The following is a 20,980-nucleotide window of genomic DNA, read 5'->3' as shown; positions in this document are numbered from 1 at the left end:
ATGGTATACAATAACAATATATTTCCGTTTTGTACAGAAATTTAGGTCAATGCGCAATGCAGTAAACTTGTATACTGTATACCTTTCATTTTTTTGTCGCGTACATGATAAAGTAAAGGTTGTATTAGCTGTATAGAAATTTAAGTTAACATAATGGCTACCCTTGAATAACTTAAATACGGTTGAATAGTCGGCTAATTATGAAAAGAATATATACAAACACTTATTTTGCGCTGGTACGATATAGCAGTAATTCATTCAAAAGATGAACAGGTGAGATAAACCACATGACAGATGTTAACCAATTATATGCTTGTATCTTAACCACATGACACCTGTTAACCAATAAAATGCCTGTTTCTATGTCACATGACGCTTACGCAAATGAAATACGTCAATCGAATCTAACAATAACTCCGGTCGAACTAGATCGCTTAAACAGTAGCTGGATAATATAGGCAGCGGCTGGTCCGCTGTAAATTGTGACATTTTATTCTATTTTGTGTATTATATGTGCTAAATCTTCATGAAATATGGCACCAGGTCCAATAGAAGAGCTGGCTCTTTTAGACTTGGAAAGGTATGTTTTACATTAGTTACTATTTAACGTTAAATCTTTACATTAAAGGTAAATGATATACACTATCAAAATGGCAGCCAAAAGATGTGTGTACGCACTACTTTAAAGCGCATATCATTGGGCGTAGACGTATGATTAATACATTGTAATTATGTTGAGGCTCCTGGTTGAGATTTTCCAGTTTCCTTATCTTTATAAACGTGAAAGTTGTACAGATTCCAGATCTTAATGCCTTTAAACCAGAAAATTACGTACCTTATGCGACCGAGTTTAAAGGTCGATATTACTTATAACGTCATATCAATTGTGTTGATTACTTTAGATATAATTCATGAGTTGTTATTACTGAATATGCTTAAATGTTTTATGTAATATTAAGTGTTGTTAAGTGATTTAGTCGTTTAACTCAATTGAGGTTATGTATATTTGCCAAATTAACATGAATATCCTTTACAAATAGTGTGATTGTCTTTAGCTAAACAGACTATTAAAATGGTCAAAGAAGGTATATGGTTGTGAATAATAGGTCTATTTGTCAATATGTAATGATTTTGATTAATATAGGTTATTCGTATAATTTTGATTTAACCTACATGTATATATGACCTTAATACTGTCCTATCTCTAGACAAGATAGATAACGGTGGCCTATACTGACCTACTATTGTCTGTCAGATCAATTATTATAGCTTTTGTAAAAGTTTCATTTCAGTACATGCATTTTAAAGTATTTAATCTTAAACAGTTTTAATACTTAAACCACTGTCTATACCTCTTTTGGATAAGATGGCATAGCCATCTATGAATGCAAATGATGTGCAAGAGTAAGACACTTAAACGATTCAGACATCAGATTTAGACGATTCGTTTCGAGAATCAAGTTTTCTGTCTTCTTGTCATAGATTTATATCAAAGTGGTCTCTATGCCGCGCGGCAAAGGTCGCTGAATGAGTCCCTAATGCATCTATTATGGAAAGAAAACTTAATTGTTCCAGCTCTCAACGTAGACACACTATGCATAAAGAATTAATATCAATTAGTTCACCATTTGTAACCACAGACTTTAATTAAACAAAATTAGGTTTATTCATACCATATGTTTAGCCCATTTCTTTGCGCAAAAAAATGACACAATCTCTATAAATAGAAAGCACGTCTGAAAACCCTGAAAAACCTTTGTACAGATATGATGAATAAAAAAAATCAACATGTGTTTTTCATGAAAATTACGATGGGAAAGCGTCTAACTGTGGGTTAAAAAAACTATGCCGTCTCTCTTCAATAAAAGCTCCAAGTAAAACTCTAAAGATTGCAAGAATGCATAGAATTAAAGCTAGAATAATCACTTAAAGATGTATACGTAGCACGTGTGGCATAGGATAATGTATGCAAAAACATAAATGCCATGCTGCGGCGTAGGTACATACAGTTATACATGTATTCGGAAAGTGTCGGATTTTAAGACAAAATGTTGTTTTAGGTTTTGTCACGTTATAATAAGAAGCTCCAAAGCAGCATCAAAAAATCATGATATATTTTTGACATAGGTACTTGAGAGATCTTGACTTTTCATGATTATCTAATTAGTACTGCATCAGCTTTTATCAGTATCATATCTTTGATTAACTTTCGTTAAGGATGGATCTGTTGGGGTAAGTTTCTATGAATATATGAAATTTCAGCGTGTCTCAGTAGCATATATCAATTCGCTTGTTTCTTTTTATGCAATGCAGATTTTCTTGCATTTGTGTGTATGCAAACTGGAAATATGAAAAAAAAATGTACAATTCTGATGAAATCACTGCACAGAAATTGCTCATTATAATTTTTCAAAAAGTCAGTTTTTTTCGACTGTTTACTGGTTTCTTTAAATGGATTTTCTTTTCTTTTTCTTATTTCATTTTGTACAAAAATATAATCTTGGAAGAATGTGCAGCTTGGAATTAAGCATACAAGTTTGTATTTTTTTAAAATAAGTTTTTTTTTCCTTTAATTTATAATTGTTGTTCATATTTGTATTTAAAATGTGCATAGAATGTTAGATTTAAGATTATTTCTTCAAACGAGGTCATGTCAAGGATTTATTGTATACCGGAGTCCGGGAGTACAGATTTTAAACGTGTTATCTAACAGAGGCTAGGGTCATTCCCAGACACTTGTCTTATTTTAATAATAAACACAGGGAGTGTTTAAACAACCTAGGAATTTTAGTTTGATAAGATTTAAAATTTGATATAATACCATATGCTTGGTCACAGAATACTCTCAGGTTATTATATAACCATTGTGACCAATGTTTTTATGCCATCGATATCTTAAAAGTGTATATTTTTATACATGTACAGGACTTCTGTTATGTTTTGTTTAAGCACGCGATATGGTATTATTAATAACAAAGATGATATAAGATATGTGTATGGCTTTCATAATTCATTGTTAATAAGATATTGTTTTAGATATGCGTTGATTGAGAATAATATCAAATATAAATGAAAGTTGTTCCAACATAATTATATTAGGCTTTTAATTAGCCAGTTATGATTTTATAGTATTGAAATAAATTGTAATTCAATTCGAACTCATTAGTTCTTTGCTAGTAATAATAATTGTTATGTTTACCAAGTACGTTGTAATTTTCCTTCTGAAAGGAATCTAAAGTTACAGGACAAATCTGCTGACACTAAGGTTATTACACAAGCATATAAGACACACTTCAAGGCGTTAATAAACGACTGTAATTAATTATTCCTTTATTATCGTAGTTTCCATGAAAATAAATTTAAACACTAGATCTATTAATACAATATCATCAAGTTTGAATCTTATACTGTCAAACCAGCGTCTAAATCTACTGTCCTTTATGGTAATTTCTTTAATAAGCATGTACAATATAAATCAGTTGGAACACGTATAAGTTAATTTTGGATGCTTCATGTTTATTTCTCATGAGCAGTCAGTCAATTTTATGAAATTTATAAACTTTTTGAGATATGCGGGGGAAAAGGTATCGTGTAGAAACGTGTATTTAGAGACTGGTTTGTGACGTAGGACAGTTTTCGGGGAAATTTTAAATATAATTGTTATAAAGCAAACATTTAATTTCTATTTTAATTATGTTTAAACACTCATCTTAAAACAACCTCGTGCTCTTTGAATGAGAATATTTACTGTCATTGAATTCAGATCAATTCTTATTTTTAGAATTCAGGAATTGGAAAATTATAGAATTCATATTTTCATGACGAAATCTTTTGAATGTTTTTCAAAAATTAGGATGGGTGCAATTTTTTAATTTTGTTTCACAACTTTGGATGAAATAGAATACTATGCTGAAACCGATGGACTTGTTGACATGGTGAATCTTAGTCACATATTAGAAGTTCTGGGTCGGCGGTCGTCAAAAAAACACACAAAAAAACAACAAAAAAGACAACTGTTAGTGTACACAGATTGTAGAAATGATTGAAATAGGCTAAAAATAATTTTTTTTATCTATTTTCAGGTCGAACAAAGGGGCTTCAAAACAGCGTAGAGATCAGATCAATGGTGAGATAGGAACAATGCGGGACCTGCTCCCGCTGCCGGAGTCGGCCAGACAAAGGCTTTCACAACTTCAGATTATGTCCCTGAGTTGTGTCTACATACGCAAATGTAATATACTACAGAAAAGTGAGTAAAATGTTTTGCTATTTTAGGTTCTATATGTTAAATTTCTCGTGTAACGATCTGTTTCTACAAAGTGTGGAGGTTATCCCAAGAGAGGCTAAATACGTAACAGATCTCCCATGTGTCTAAATGATGTTGAATTCGGAGAAGAAAAGTGACATATATATAGCTCTATATGAAAAGACGAAGAGGTCCACTGAGAAAATATGATAATAAATGATACCATTTTAGATCGCCTAATGCCATTTTAGCTTCTTTGTCTATAACCATCCTACTGTACGACCTTAGCCCAGTTATTTCCAGAATACCTCGTGATGATGATGATATATATACATGTATGTTAAAACAACTTCCTGAACAATGTGAGAATATATTTAGATTTCAATAAAAACATGTATATTGTATGTTTACTACATTAGCTGTATCATCTATCACTGGTAATAACTAATAAAAGCTTTTAAAAAAGTATAAATGAAACTATCTGAAACAGGATGTTTACGAGGAAGTAAACTTGTGATGTAATTACTGCACCTATCTAGATAAAACTGACTAGATAAAACTTACTGATTGTGGAATGCCTCTGACAAATGTAATTATATATAGCGTATGCTACGATTAGTATACCGCGTCATGAAAACAATCTAATGGTTTGCGACACTGATCAGACAGCCTGCGCATTCGCGCGTCTATAGATCTGTTCCTACCAACTCTATTAAAGTAGAAAATGATAGCGACAGCATGTCCTGATCAACTGCGCATGCGACTGTCTGAATCACTGTCGCAACCATTAGTGGTTTCATGCACGCTCAAATCTTCTTTTCTCGGGCGCTTGCCTCTTGACCTTCACATTAGACGCATGCTGACATAGTCTTGAAATGTAGTACACACTGTTTTGATGTTGTCGAGTAGACACTTCAAAATTTTGTCAAATTATTCAGTCGGTAGTTAAAAAACGGAGATTGACAATTGAACATTTGTTAAAAATATATTCTTTTTTTTTCAGTGCTCCCGACCAATCGTTGCTCAATTGAAGTGCCTTGCGAGTTTTCCTCGGTAAGTAGATACAAATTATTACAGTCATTATGCTGGTTTCGGTGGTGTTGTGGTCACCCACTGCCGTTTATAAGGTTATTATAAATAAATCTGTGTTAATAATTATACTGTTATGAGTTTCCGAGAAATACAGCTTCATCAATTTGTAATATTACCATAAAAGGTTACACAGATAAAAATTATTCTATGACGCCCTTTTTTCTTTTTTTTTTTTGGAAAGATCGGAAATAAAATCTTGAAATTGACTGTACATTTTAGTGTTGTTAATGTTTTCCGCTTTGGACCAAAAAAGACATAACTAAGAAATAACTATGTGTATATTTGTGAAATGTTTTAAAAGGACTAGATCTTTATTCATTGACTGTAATTCAAATCAGGGTTTGACACTTTTTCTTACATTTTTCCCCCTTCAAAGTAATTTAAAACGGGTTTTGAAACGCGAACACTCCTTTCCTCCGGTTTCAAGTTTCGCTGAACGGGTACATTTATGGGCAATTAGACACTAATATATATAACCCAATACGACAGCTAACCACGTGGTATCATACTACGTCAATATAAACCTCTGCATATTTAATAACCTACTATTCCAATAATGCAAACATTGAAACGCCATTATTGGACGACTCCTACGTCATTAAAGTATTTTCATTTTTTGATTTGAATCCTTTATGAATTTTTGATACTTTAAATATTTGTGTTTGACACAGTGTAGAAACAAACGAAGAAGTTAATAGAGATAATATGTAAAGAGGGCAAAGGTTATGAATACATAAATCAGTGGATGACATGTTTACGATGTCACCTGATTTCACACACTTTGGTTCGTACAAAATTGGGACGAAAGTACGATGACTAAATGCTGACTAAGTACACATTTATTTAAAGTATCATGAACATGCATATAAATGTGATATTAGATTGTTATCTTTTTTGATAAAACTAAATTTTCTGTAACCATAAATAAAAAGATGTTGGCTTGTCGGATACAGTTATACAGATCACTAATTTTTAGTACAAAATATATACATGTAATAGATTTATTTTTCTGAAGAAATAATGAGTTGAATGAGTTAACATTACTTTGAAACAACTTATACAATAGATAGAAAGTGAAATATATTCACGAGTTCATGCGTATGCCTTTAAACAATCAGGGTCAAGGAAAACGCTCTAAAAATGACGGTTATAAACGCTTACACTTGACAAAATAAGTTTATGTCTGTAACACAAGATGAATTGAACATAGTAAAACATATATTCCATCTTTATGATTTAAATTTTTTTTAAACATTTAAGCACAATTTTTACGAAATCAAATAGCTCACCCTCTAAGTACTAAGTAGGCTATGTCTAAAACCATGATCATTTCAATGAAAAGTAATAAAAGATGGGTTTTAAGATTAATAAGAAAAAAGCACTTTCGATGTTATGGAAAATCTAGACATTTATATAAAGTCATTAGAAATACGACGAATACAACCTTCCCACTTCAAATTATCGTCTGTATCGCATATTTTCTCTCTCCATTAGCGCATAAATTTTAGCGAAACAAATAAAAGGGTCTATTTTTAGAATTTGATGACGTCGGATGATCGCTGCACGGTTCAATGAAAATAGGCCCTGGGAAAAATAGTTCTGAAATATAAAACGCATGTTTGAATGTTGTTTAAAGTAATATGTTTATACAATGTTTGCCTGTCACTAGGACCGATCTATGAAGTAATAATCGTATTTGACGGTCATATAGAACCTTGTATAAACAGATTTAAAGATTTATATATTCGATTGCGTACATAGTCAAAATCTATGACAAACATTTTTCTTTGTTAACGATTTATACTGCTGTTATTAATAATGTACCTAAAGTGGTCCGATATTGATGTTTAATCAAATTTAAGTGTCCCTTTATTGTAGGTCTCTTGTGCAGTGTATGTATTGCAGCGGTATATTTCGCGCCTTTCATAACTAGTACAATAAGTCCAATGAAATCTAAGATTAAAAACACTTTAAAGTAGATCTAGATAACACAAAAAAGTTGGTTCTGTTTGTGTTAAAGAAGCCTGCTCGGGTAAAATGAAAACCATATTAACATTCTCGTTTGACTTCTTAATTGAACTTGGTCATGCAGCTTCCAAATTTTCAATTATCCGTAATCAATTTAGGGGATATCAATATGAAAAATAGTCAGCAAACAGTATAGTGTTTGGCCTGCAAAGGTTCGTCGCTTTTGGTCTCTGCAGGGTCAAGGTGATTTAAGTTTATTATGTTGTTTAATTCATTTCAGGCACTTACGGGGTTCATACTTGTAACAACACGGGATGGAAAACTGGTATACATATCGGAAAATGTTACGGAATACCTCGGCCATTCTATGGTAAATATAGTTACAATTTTTAATCATTCTATATATTTCCATATACCTTTCTTCATTTACAAACCTTTCTTCATTTACAAAAGTAGTTGTACATTTACTACAAAAACTTAAACAAAGAGATTCGACAAATCAGACATTGATTTCGATGATTTCAGGTGGACATGAAAACACAGGGTGACAGCCTTTTTGATATAGTAGATAAGAGGGACCATGGCACTGTGCAGGCGCAGTTGTTACATGGTGTCTCCGCAGCAGAAGGTCACCACAATAGAAAGATCTCATTCTTCTGTCGCATGAATATGTCACGAACATTAAAAAGACAAGGTGGCTTCGGCGACGTCAAGGTATGCATCACATTACATTTTAATGGACTGTTATGGTAACTTATGCTGTATGTACTGAGAAATACATTAACCGTGATACTTATTTTCGCCACTTTTGCATTAGATTGACTGCAGCATTAATTTGGTATAAGAAATCTTCGTATTAGGCCAACACGTTAGTATGTCTGTTAGAGACCATGGGCATGATTATATTTTATCAATAGATGCATTCTTCTCTTATATACACATGAATTCTGGTTAAACCTAGGTATCTGTCTTCGTAATATTTCGATATTTTTGAAAAATTGAAGACATGTACAAAGTTTAAAATTTATTTGGCAAAATCGGCAATGAAAAAGAATCGTCTGTTTATGTCTAAATACTCATACATATTAAAAGAAACCAGACAGATGTCGGTTTTAAAGTAACATTCCAAGAAATTTTCGGAGAGGTAACAATGCGTGTGACACACACTCGTACAGTTTTTTGTGAGATAAGGGTAATTTGGCAAGGCAGTAGCATATGATACGCTGAGATGAAAAACATCTGTTACTGTAAAGCAAGATAGCAAGATGTTTTCTTTCCCACAGAACCGCAAAGGGAGTACATACATACAGATATATCTTATTTATTACACAAGTAGATCTGTTTGTCAATATAATTCTTATATACCACAAGTCAAAAAAAAAAGAATAATTAAGAAAAGTATCATATTGTAGCTTTATTTCAACTAAAGGCCAAACTGAAATTAATTTTAACAGGAAATTAAAAGGTCATGATTTCTTTAAGAGTAGAACATTGATTTAAATCGCGGAAATTAATTTTCAAAACGTGATATTTGGTTCTTGTTGAGCTTTGCACCATAGCGTTCATTTGGTTTGTTATACAAGCTTCCTAACATATGTTATGATTGTGTAGTAAATTGTCTGGAAAATCCATTTTTGACATATTTCCAGCTTGAGTACAATTTGTATTATATACTAATTATTTTACCCAGGCCGTTTATCTCGGATACAGAGTACCTAGAGCTATAGTTTCGTAATTAACAAAGGTGCGTTTTAGTTTTTGCGTAGGTTTTCGCTTCGAGGTAAAACATCAACTATTAGTGTGAAACTGTTTGAAATCTTCTATCATTTTACAATACTTATCAAAGATAATTACTTTTGCTTTAAAATGAATGTAAATAACTCCCGCCCTCGAATTTAGAAATACTATATTTTACTGAAATTATTACTATGGTAACTTAAATCTAATATTGCTTTTCTACGACAATTTTAACCTAGTAAGCTCTTTTACTACGAGACAAAAGTGAAGTAATTTACCGATTCATAAACTCACAAAATGAGATACAAAATTGATCATTTGTCGCATGCTATTATAGAATACAATTCACATACGGGCAACTTTACAATAGTATCGCTTATAGCACAGGAGATTATAATAAAGTTTGCTTTGTAATGGCAATTTGCCTATGTTTGACATTTAGTTCAAATGATAAATGGATCTTAATTTGCTTAATAATGGTTCGTTAACTTGCCTAGTCTAGTTGTCTAGTCGAAGGACGCTGTTAACGTACCCTCAAGTCTCATTGGTTACGTTTATTGTAAACCGTTGCCAAGTTTAGCGTACAGTGTTGCCAAGTTAACCATTGATTCCTAGCGCTGTTTTACCTCAGCTATAACAAGAAGCTGTAAACTCTGACAATGTGCCAGCAACAGAATACAGCCTAGGTATAACACCTGATTCTGACATCAGCCATTCCCTAAAACACTGGTTTATACAGTGCTTTTTTATTGTATTGTTTAATTTTCTCTGAGAGCAAGAAACATGTTTGATAACTGTGGTATCGTAACTTAAACAAACAAAACAGAATGTGTGATAATGATAACATATGAAGAGTTCATTTCCGCTATACTCTTTGTTTTCGGGTAATATACAGATAACAGCTAAACATATGGTCATTGTAAACAAGGAGTATCGATTGTTAGGTGATATACAAAATAATACCGAACAATAATAATATATGATGCAATATTATGTTAAAATCCTTATGAAAAACCTTAAGAAGACGATTTCTGTCTGTTATGCAACATTATTAACAGAACAATTGCCACGTTGAGTGTACATGCATAGGGTTTTTTTTTAACAATTTGATCATTTCAATTTATTTTTGTTTCTTTAAAGTCAGTTTTATGATTTTTTTGAGATATGAAATATTAATAAAGTTATCGACCTAAAATATTTTTTCATATACTAGTAAGATTTTTTGATAATTTCTTAAATAAGAACCGACTGTTTATTGGGGTCATATTTTTTATCCCTGAAATTATAGAGAAAACATGCTGTAAGGTTGTGTTGTGCTAGTAAGCATCTTTACGAAGTTCAGTGTTTACCTATAAAGTTTTCGTCTGCGCCATAAAGTCATCTGTCAAACCAATGACAAATCTGACAGACGCAGCGTCATAAAACACTTACACTGGTTTATATATTCTAATTAAGATATATCACTTGTCACCGAATAATACATCATATTGTATGGGATTGTTCGTAGGGGAAGTTTTCGGAAAATCACAAGTGGAATGAAAAATCTAAATTAATAAAAGTCCATACTTGAAAATGTTTATCTAAATGTTCGAGTAGTACGATTAAACTGATAATAATGTAATCTTTTGTCAAGATTATAACTTAGACCGAAAATGTTCGAATTATGCCCCCACCCTCCCAATTGTTTTTAATACTAAATTAGTAAAGATATATATATGTGATGTATTTACTGCTTTATAAAAGTTTTCGTGTTTCACGAAACATACCGTGTTGTGTCTATCAGTAATATTCATGCATGTATATGTGTGTCTATGTTGTGAATGATCTAGTTTGATTAAAGAGATAAACTTCAAATACAAATGAACGCCAAAGTTAATAAGATTTCAAAATCATTTAATTGAATGAAAAAAAAGCAACATTATTGTTCTTCATTTACTAACTCTCAGAAATTATTAAAGCAAAGATAGCAAAGTTTCGTATATAAAGTCATAATAAAACAAACACTTGTGCAGACACATGTCCGTTTTGCCCCCTGGCGGAAATCTGTCATAATCTTATTTGCTAGCTTAATTATGCATTCAACATTAAACCACACTGTATACTGCATACATAACTTAAACAATATAAATGAGTTGGAAAATAATACATTTTCCCCCCACAACCGGAAATATTAACTTTTGAATAATGACGTCATACCTAGCAACGGAACCGCAAATGCTTACATACGCGGAAAAATGAATGTCACAATTAAATACCAGTTTTCATTTATAATTAATGTTGTATGTAGGTGACAATATAACTGTTTGCGGGTAAAATAAAGTGATAAAAAAACAACACGAAAACAAAGAAACGTTCAACTTTGTAATTTGCATTAATTAGCAAGGGATTTCACATTGTTTTAATTAAGTTATCCTACCTGAAAAACAAGTAGACCACACATTGCTTCTTCCGCATAAACTGGCACCTGGTTTAATGACGTCATCATTAATTAGCCTAATCAGCTACCATCCTTTTTTTGAACCGAAGAATTAATGACATATATCAGAGTAATGGGGTAAAATCGATACCAGTCCGCCCTAGATTAGATAAATTACACGAGTCATAAAGAATACGCTTTACAGAGACATGCTTTAGTGATGTGCCAACAAAAGATTTCCAATTTGCAGACACATTAAGGCCGAACAAAATAAAGTTCTAGCTATCCGAGGACCTTGTTTATCTACAGATGCATAAATAGTATGTCATTTTAAAGAGGATAACATATAAGGTCTTGACGTTTAAAAAAAAGAGAACAACAACATATAACCTAACTTTATTTTATTTGGTAAAAATGTAACTTTTAACCGAAAACAATAAAGTGTTGGCCTTTTCCAACCCGAAAGATAAGAATGCATGTGTGGTTATGGATTCTTGGTGAGATATTTAAAATTGTTATTATCTAATATTCCCATTTTTTATGTACTTGCAGGTAATGCACGTGAAGGGTCATTTCGTGCCAGTAAGCCAGAAAGAGGCTGGCGTTCCTGAGCAGCACGTGTTTATGGCTCTATGTACCCCATTGATCACACCAGATGTTAAAGAAAGCCTCATTCAAAACAACACCACTGTCTTCAGAAGTGTTCACAAACTTGACATGTCATTCATTGAACTTACCGAAACGTAAGTTTATTAGTCCCTATACATTAACAACGAAACTCATTTTATCGATTAGATAGTTATGAAAAAGACCATGTTATTCATAAAACATAACATAAAGTTGGTTATAAAATCAAAACTCATAGTTTTCTCTCTTTGTAAGGTCAATAATACGGTTAGTGAACTTTGTGGACATAAAATACAGGTTGCATTTGTATTTCAGGGGAGAATTTCATCTGGGAATAACAAACGAGCAGATTGAAAACAAATCTTGGTACTCTATGCTTCACCCCGAGGATCTCACAGAGGCACGGGCTAAACACATTCAGTGTAAGTTTTACCAGTAATGTAATTCAGTGTATGTTTTATCAGTTATGTAGGATTTTTACATACTGCTACTTGAGTAGCATTTATTCATGTACGTGTAAAATTCTCCAAAGATATCTGATGCTGTAAGTAAATCACACAAAATGAAAAATAAAAATTGGAAGATTGTCAAGTTTTCTTTTACTTACTCTCTTTTATTAAAATGTTTCATATTTCATTCCCATCTGTATTACAGTGATAAAATCTCGCCATGAGATGGGATGTATGATGACAGTGCGCATGCTCACGCACACAAACAAGGTTATCTGGGTCAACATTGTGATGCATGTTAGACAGGCGCTTGTTTCAAACAGTGACGATCCTGTTATCGTCTGCATTAATCAAGTTGTCAGGTAAGCCAAACTTATGAAAGTCGGAAACAATAAGGCTTCTGTTTTCGTCTTGAAAACCATAATCATTTTTATTACGAAAAATATAATCTCAAGGCATAAACTGTCATTTTTTTCCGACATTACATTTATTTATCGTATTACATTCTTTTCCGTTACACACATTCTTAAGGATTTTAGCTTTCATTGTTTACAGTTGAATGTTTTGTGTATTTTAGTGAGGAGGAAGCGAAGCAATTCAAGATCCAGGGCCAGTTGTTTGCTTTGTATGCCGCAAGAGCACCAGACATATTCTTTGGTGGCCACCATTTCCAACACTTTCAGCAAATTATTGACCCAGACATGTTAGGACGCCATCAAACACATGCCTTCATGCAACAGCCACATGCACAACAAGGGTACTATTCCGATCAACAGAGATACCAATTTGGAACTCGACCAAGTCCGAATGAGTACCAGCAACAGCCACAGCAACATCAAAAGTATGGCATGCCAGGTTTAGATGAAATGAGTCAGCAGCCACCACATGGTCACACAAGCACTATCAAAGCTCTAAAGAGGAAGCTACAAGAAAACTTCATCTCATCATGCAAGCCAAACAAAATACCAAGGGTGATGTCAAGTGAAAGTCCAGATGGAGGCTTTCAGGATTTCACGTCTGGCCAGACTCATTATGTGATGAATGTGAATGTATTCAGGGGAAGCGCAAATGATATTCTGGGCTCTGGGAACGGAATTCCCGTCTACGGTGGTGACAGCCTTCCGATGATATACCAGTCTGCTCCAATTGACCACGTGCAAGCAATCAGACAAAAGAAAGCCATGCTTGTAAATGCTATTGCTCCGGTTGGTACTCCAGCAGTCGTGCAGAAATTAGCTCCGACATGTACCCTAGAACAAGTAGTCCCAGAGGTCACCATACCAGACTGTTATCTTACTCCAGACCCGTCGCCGGCAAATTCACCAAAGCCACATTCAGTTGTTCCAGTAAAACAAGAAACACAAGAAATTAAGCAGCTGACATCATACGTTATGGGCAGACTGAATGAGCTGAAAGAAAACCAGACGATTTTTGAGACGCCTGTTGCCAAGCCGATAAACGGTGTACCGAACAAGAAAAAGAACCTGCCTGTTATAGATGCCACCTTTGTTGATTCATTTTTTGATGATCTTCGTCCGATTGAGAAAGAAGGTTGTATTGAAATTAAGATGGAGCCACTTTCTCCAGAACCAACTATACAAAATGCAGTAGGAAAGCAAAACGCACATTCTCGTATTGCGTTACAAAATGGTCTCATTATGACGTCACAATCACCTCCCCCAATCGTTCAGCCATTGCCGCAACGCACATGCAACGTGAAGGAGGAGCTTACTCTTGAAGAATGTACCGACCTGGAAGAGTTACTGGGACTTGTTGATACCGCTGGTCCGGAAACCAACATGATGTCACCAGCTTACTCTACCGAGTCGGTCTCCCCAGTTGCATCTCCAAAGTCATATACATGCAGCGTGTCTGAGTCATCCCCTGTATCAAGATCATTTGGTTCAACTCCTTGCCTCAAACAGAACTCACTCGACCAGATGTATACCGAGATGAGTCCAGGGTCTTCGTCACCAGGTTATGAAGGTCGAGATGATATCTTAGAACCCGATAGCTGGCTGCTCGAACCAATCAGCATGTCGTTAGATATGTCGCTGGCCGACATCGAGACCATGCCATGTGAGGTGAAGACACGTGAGGAGGAGGATCTCTTTCATCTGAAAAAACTCCTGCAGCAGTCATGGGAACCATGTGGTAAGTTGACCTTTGTACTTAGACAATTATGCATCATAAAAAGTAAATAAGCATGAATAATGAATTACAGAGAAAGCATCAAAGACAGACTCATAAGAAAACAAATGAGACAAACTAATGCACGCTTCTAAGATTTTAAGTCTGATATTTGATATTTTATGTAAACATAAAATGAAGTAATAAAAAAGAAACAAAGAATGTTTATGGAGTTTCAAAGTTAGAAGACTTGAAATAAGTGTTCTTTTTCATTCTTCTTTCAGGTACCCAAGGTTTCAAATCTCATAAAAACACCCAGTAGGCTTCCTGTGTAAGTGTTACTTACAGTCATTATTTGTGTATGGCATATTGCCATGTCGCCATTTTGGAGCGTCCTGTTGACTTCTGCTGGTCAGGAGACAACCAGTCCAGCGCTTAGAATAGTGTCACAGTTTACTTCCTGTTCTGCGGGCGGAAGAGGATAAACAACTTCCCTGTTAATAGTTCTCATGAGTCATTGTCATCGTTGTCATCTCACCAAAGACGTCACATGATTTTGGCGGGAAATAGTTTTAATCTGTACGATGAATTTATCATTTTGTCATGCTGGTTCATGAATATTTTACAAATGCGCAGGACGTATTTTAGCCAGTTAGCATATTAAAAACTGAAGTCCGATGATGTATCTCTCCAAAGTTATATTGTAAGCAAGGTAACCGTTAATAGATAAAAAAAAATGTGCTTTATAACATTGTGTGCCTTTGCAGCGAACGACAATTGGATGTGCGGGCTTTTCAAGCCATTAAAGATAAAAGACTTTTATAACTTATTCATAAATAGCGTACCTTTTACTTTGTACGTAAAAATGATTAAGTTCTGTTTACTGTAAATAGTCCTTTATTGTAGCTTCATTAACTTTAACGCTATAGTATGTTATTTGATTGTTTTATTACTTTCTTACATGGAATTAATTTTTTGGCGCTGGTCGCCATTTTGTTTTGAGTAGTTAGGTATTATAATCATGCGTAGTGATTTGTAATTGATGTTAAATATTCTTGTTTTGTCATGAATTTGTTCATTATTTGCAAGCACTTTCTTGTAGGACATTCTGATGGATTTGCGTTGTTGTTCCTGTCGAAGCATTACTCCGCTGCAGGTCAGCGGTAGAAAATGTTGATAGAATGTCGGACAGCATAAGTTTACTCTTTGTCAGGCACATGAATGTCACAAACTTGCATAATAATGTAGAATGTGTGCTTTTAGGGAGATTTCTTTTTGACATTTTCAATAACTCAATGTGTGTTTGCTGGACGAATACACGAGTCGTTTATCCGAACGTTGTGTTTGCTGATATCGCTTCATTTGTTTGTATTTGTGTTTTGCATTTTGTATATTTTATGTATTTTTTTCGACATAAAGTGGAGAGGCGTTACAATTTGGACAGGCACGATTGCAAACGAAAAGCTTTTGATTAAATTTCGCTATATCGAGTACACTTTTTTTAATTTCGCAAAGTGATATATTTAGTTATATTAACCGCTGGTCGGTAAACGTTTGTGAATATTAAAAAGTTTCCTAGGAAATTGTAATTATTTCCTATTGTGTGCTATGCAAACTTTCAGAAAAAAATGTACACGTCTGCTCCGATGTTGTTCAATTCTTTTGTTCATTTTGGCGCTGGTTGGCATTACTGATCAAAACTGAAAACCACATCGAAGTAAATGTTAACATTTTGAATAACTGAAGTAAACGCCATAAAATTGCACCAGAGACTTTTAAGTGAAGAAAGCACTTAGAATAGACATATTATTAAAAATACTAAAATGCCTACTTTTTTGGAATTCCAATTAAGACTTCAATATAAATAATAAAAAAATAAGCTTAATCATTTTGCCATGGTGATATATAGAGGCTAGACCATTACATATCCGTGGAAAAATGAATATTTCCTTATTTCGAATTCGTTGAAAATAAATTCCATGTGTAAAATTTGAAAATGGATTTCGTGTTTTCAATCGTTGATAATTTCCTACAAAGATTTTTTTTCAAGAAGAAAAATGTTGCCGCTGGTCGGCTGCTGTTGTAGAAAATAGTCTGCTTTGTTAACGCGCTCTCCTTCAGTTGCAAAATATTTTGAAAATCTGCACGAAGTTCTTTGTGTTTGCTACTTTGAATACAGCGAAATTTTCGATTTCTTGAACGTTTGCAATTCATTTTGTTTAATATAATGCATGTTTAAGTTTTATTTTTGCAACTATTTAAGTAATTTGCTGGTCATTTTGCACGAATAAGCAAGAATATACTTATTTACATGCACGATACTCTGTCTTTTGTCTCTGTAATCTGTGTTTCTAAAAATAGACTGCTGGACGGGTACGTGGAATACAAATCACGGAAACAATAGCTGTGAACCTAATTGGTGTAAAGTTACAGAAAGACATGCTATTTTTCGCTGGTCGAAAACTGTTCTGTAACTTGGCACTAACTGTGTAAATGTAAACGGAGGTTTTCGAAGCGCATGAAACATAAATAAGCTATTGTCCAAAGTTTCACCTCTCCATGATTAGTTCACCTTTCGTCAAATTTTGCGTTAGTTGTGTTTGAAGTGAGGAAATTAATTAAACATTTGTGGTAAAAAATATCGTATTTCTTACAACAGAAACGAAAATCAACATTTTATAACACCTTTGCATAATTTTTAATCTACTTCTGTGACTTAGAGAATTTTTTATAAACTTTGGAAATTTAAAGATGAATATTTTTTGATTTTGTTTGAAAGCTTTACAAACTTCCAAATATTGATCTACCAAATAACTCTGTAGACTTGAACATTTAATGATTTTTGTTTTTGTTTTTATTTCTTAAATGAATTTTCATATTCCCTGATTGTGTCAGTCTGCTTAATAAAGATCTTAAAGAATTTATGACTTTGTTTTACTTTATTTCCACCATGTCCGCTTTAACCCTCAACAATTGCTCATTCCGGTCAGCACATATTGCGTTTCCGGTTAAAAAAAATGTTTGACAGCGTAAGCTATAAATACATTACACTGTCCAACTTTAAAAATTAATATCAGATGTCTATGAAATGCTGATTAACCTAAGGTTCTTTATGCCCAAATAAAACATCGGCCATGGTTCTGTTTCCCTATGTCTTTCTGTATACGGGAAAGTCTTCCCATAAAATAAGACATAAAAATGACGCAGAGGTCAAATATCTAAAAACCGTTTCATTGGAACGTTCACTTTTCACAACTTACTGACCGAGAACATTTATAAAACTGCGTTTAGTATAAACTTCGGTTGCATAGATGGCTTGTTTGATTTAGCCTACCAGTCTTTTGATTCTAAGTTGTTCAGATTAGTTATGTTAAACCTTATTCATCTAAAGCTCTACTGTAAAGGATATATGCATATTTGAACCAGTTTTCAGACCGACTCATGGAACTAGATTAAACAGTGACCGTTACCCGAATATCAAGCAACCTTAAATGTTATATGGTGAATCGAAATATAGCTTCACCAATAACAAATATTAAATGAACCCACAAAAATTGGTTTGAGGGAGGGATAATTGAAAACCAACATCGAACCAGTCAATGGATCTCAAAAGACTAGCCTGCGCATCCGCGCAGTCTGATCAGGATCCATGCTGTTCGCTGTCAGTTTATCTACTTGTTATATGGTTTGTAAGCGAACAGCATGTATCCTGATCAGACTGCGCAGGCTGGTCTGGATCAATGCTTGTCGCAAACCCATTATGTTGGTTTTGTCGTGACGCGGCTCAATTGTTCAGATGCTCTACAGTATAACCACTAAATCTTTGAACACTGTCTGTATTAGAATTGGTTTATTAATTCATAGAAATAGGCGTATATCTAAAACAATGGTATCTTAATGTAAGTGGGCGTTAAAGGCCCATTATGCCCCAGAAATTCTTTTTTTTTTCACTTAAAGATTTGTACTTTTAGTGTCCTGTTATAGTATTCAAAAGGTTACTCACACTGGCCAATGACCTGAACCATATTTTTACTTATAAATGTTGCTTTTTTGGAAATCAAAAAAGTATTTTGTATGATAGTCAAAATACTACTTTTTTACATTTTGCTACTTTTATGCCAAATAAATTTCACATTTAAAAACAAGTCTTCTTTCTGTTATGCAAGAAAGGTTTAAGTAAAAATATAAAGGCTGCCAAAAAAGGTACAATGATTGGAAGAAACACGTGCTTGAAATCACAAGACATGGTACACATTAACTTGTATAGGCTTGCAATACATGATACACATTGAATTGTATAGGCTCGCAATACATGATATACATTGAATTGTATAGGCTCGCAAGACAGAGTAATCATTGAATTGTATAGGCTCACAAGACAGAGTACACATAGTCTCGCAAGACAGGGTACACACTGAATTGTATAGGCTCGCAAGACACGATACACATTGAATTGTATAGGCTCACAAGACAGAGTACATATAGTTTCGCAAGACGGGGTACACATTGAATTGTATAGGCTCGTAAGACATGGTACATATTGAATTCAATAGGCTCGCAGGACAGGGTACATATTAAATTAGATATGATCGCAAGACACGCGCGGTACTCATTGAATTGTTCAGGCTCACAGAAATGTACACATTGAATTGTATACGCTCGCAAGACAGGGTACATATTAAATTAGATAGGCTCGCAAGACACGGTAAACTTTGAATTGTACAGGCTCACAAGACACGGTACATATTGTATTTATTGTATAGACTTGGAAGACGGATACACATTGAATTTTATAGGCTCACAAGACACGGTACACATTGAATTGTATAGGCTCGCAAGACAGAATACACATTGAATTGTATAGACTTGCAAGACAGGGAACACATTGAATTGTACAAGCTTACAAAGCATGGTACACATTGATTGTATAATCTCCGAAGATAGTGTACACATGAATTGTACAGGCTAGGAAGACATGGTACATATTGATTTGTATAGGCTCGCATGACTGGGTACACGTTGATTTATAGACTCGCAATACATGTTACACATTGAATTCTACAAGCTCACAAGACATGGTATACATTGAATTGTATAGGCTTGCAAGACAGAGTACACATAGGCTCGCAAGACAGGATACACATTGATTGTATAGGCTCGCTAGAAAGGGTACACATTGACTGTATTGTCTCGCAAGACATGATACACATTGAATTGTAAAGTATCGCAAGACATGGTACACATTAAATTGTACAAGCTCACAAGACATGGTACAGGCTCGCAAGACACAGTACACATTATAAATTGTACAGGCTCAGAAGACACGGTACACACTGAATTGTATAGGCTCGCAAGACAGAATACAAATTAAATTGTATGGGCTTGCAAGACATGATACACATTGAATTGTATAGTATCGCAAGACATGGCACACATTGAATTGTATAGTATCGCAAGACATGATACACATTGAATTGTATAGTATCGCAAGAAATGATACACATTGAATTGTATAGACTCGCAAGACATGATACACAGCCAAAACTTTAGTTCCTGACCACAACAATAAATGTTCTTTATTTTTTACGTTACATAAAACACGAGTTTGGCATGGCACAAATGGAGGAACCGCTACATGACTTTTTCAGCACTGTTAGTCTTTTCACACTCTCTGAATATTCTTTAATGTGCACACACTTTGATTTGTGTTAATAACCATGGTGAGATGGTTACCATCACACATTCTTGTATTTCGTCTTTTTTCTGATACTCCGTTATTTGACTCTCATTATTTTTGTTTACAAAATGTGAAAAGCACATCAAATTACTGTTATTCTGTTACATATTTGACAACACTGTTTGAAAAAGTCATTATATTCAACACTATTTTTTCACAAATTCAGAAGACAAATGATTACATATCAGTTGTCACAAGGCCACTAGGTATTGTATAATCTTGCACAATCTAGTTCACGTTTTATATACTATGGTCTTTTTAAGAAACAATCGTGTTTTTAAGGCAGTAATGTTTCAGTATTAATGGGACATACTAGACCTTAATGTCACGAATTCACTACAACAATTTTCACATAAAACATGGCATAATTCACATTCAAGTCATTTAACCTTCAACCTCCTAAATTTCTTAAATTGACTTGTCCAGTTTCCATTTTTAATGATATATTATCATCTTTGTTAACGTCAAAATAAAATTTTGAAGTTGGGTCAGTCACTGTAGACACTGGTCAGACTGCACGGATGTGCAAGATGGCATGATTCTAAACTGATGGCATGGGCTTATCAGTTTTGGGACCA

The 20,980-nt window shown here is 33.8% G+C and overlaps 1 protein-coding gene across 1 annotated transcript; it reads left to right on the top strand.

Moving 5' to 3' along the window:
- The first annotated feature begins 418 nt into the window (after nucleotides 1-418).
- On the top strand, nucleotides 419-17,585 carry LOC132730083 (uncharacterized). The gene is made up of 10 exons (XM_060715940.1): nucleotides 419-580; nucleotides 4,083-4,249; nucleotides 5,250-5,299; nucleotides 7,587-7,676; nucleotides 7,832-8,020; nucleotides 12,012-12,202; nucleotides 12,402-12,508; nucleotides 12,741-12,897; nucleotides 13,113-14,689; nucleotides 14,950-17,585. The coding sequence occupies exons 1-10, from the start codon at nucleotides 534-536 to the stop codon at nucleotides 14,985-14,987; spliced, it is 2,613 nt and encodes an 870-aa protein (XP_060571923.1). The 5' UTR covers nucleotides 419-533; the 3' UTR covers nucleotides 14,988-17,585.
- Nucleotides 17,586-20,980: the final 3,395 nt, after the last annotated feature.

The sequence above is a fragment of the Ruditapes philippinarum genome, unplaced genomic scaffold (genome assembly GCF_026571515.1).
Source record: "Ruditapes philippinarum isolate M1 unplaced genomic scaffold, ASM2657151v2 ctg3820_1_1_1_1, whole genome shotgun sequence".
Classification (NCBI taxonomy): domain Eukaryota; kingdom Metazoa; phylum Mollusca; class Bivalvia; order Venerida; family Veneridae; genus Ruditapes; species Ruditapes philippinarum.
Note: the sequence above shows the minus strand (reverse complement) of the source record. Positions and strands in the feature narration are given on the sequence as shown.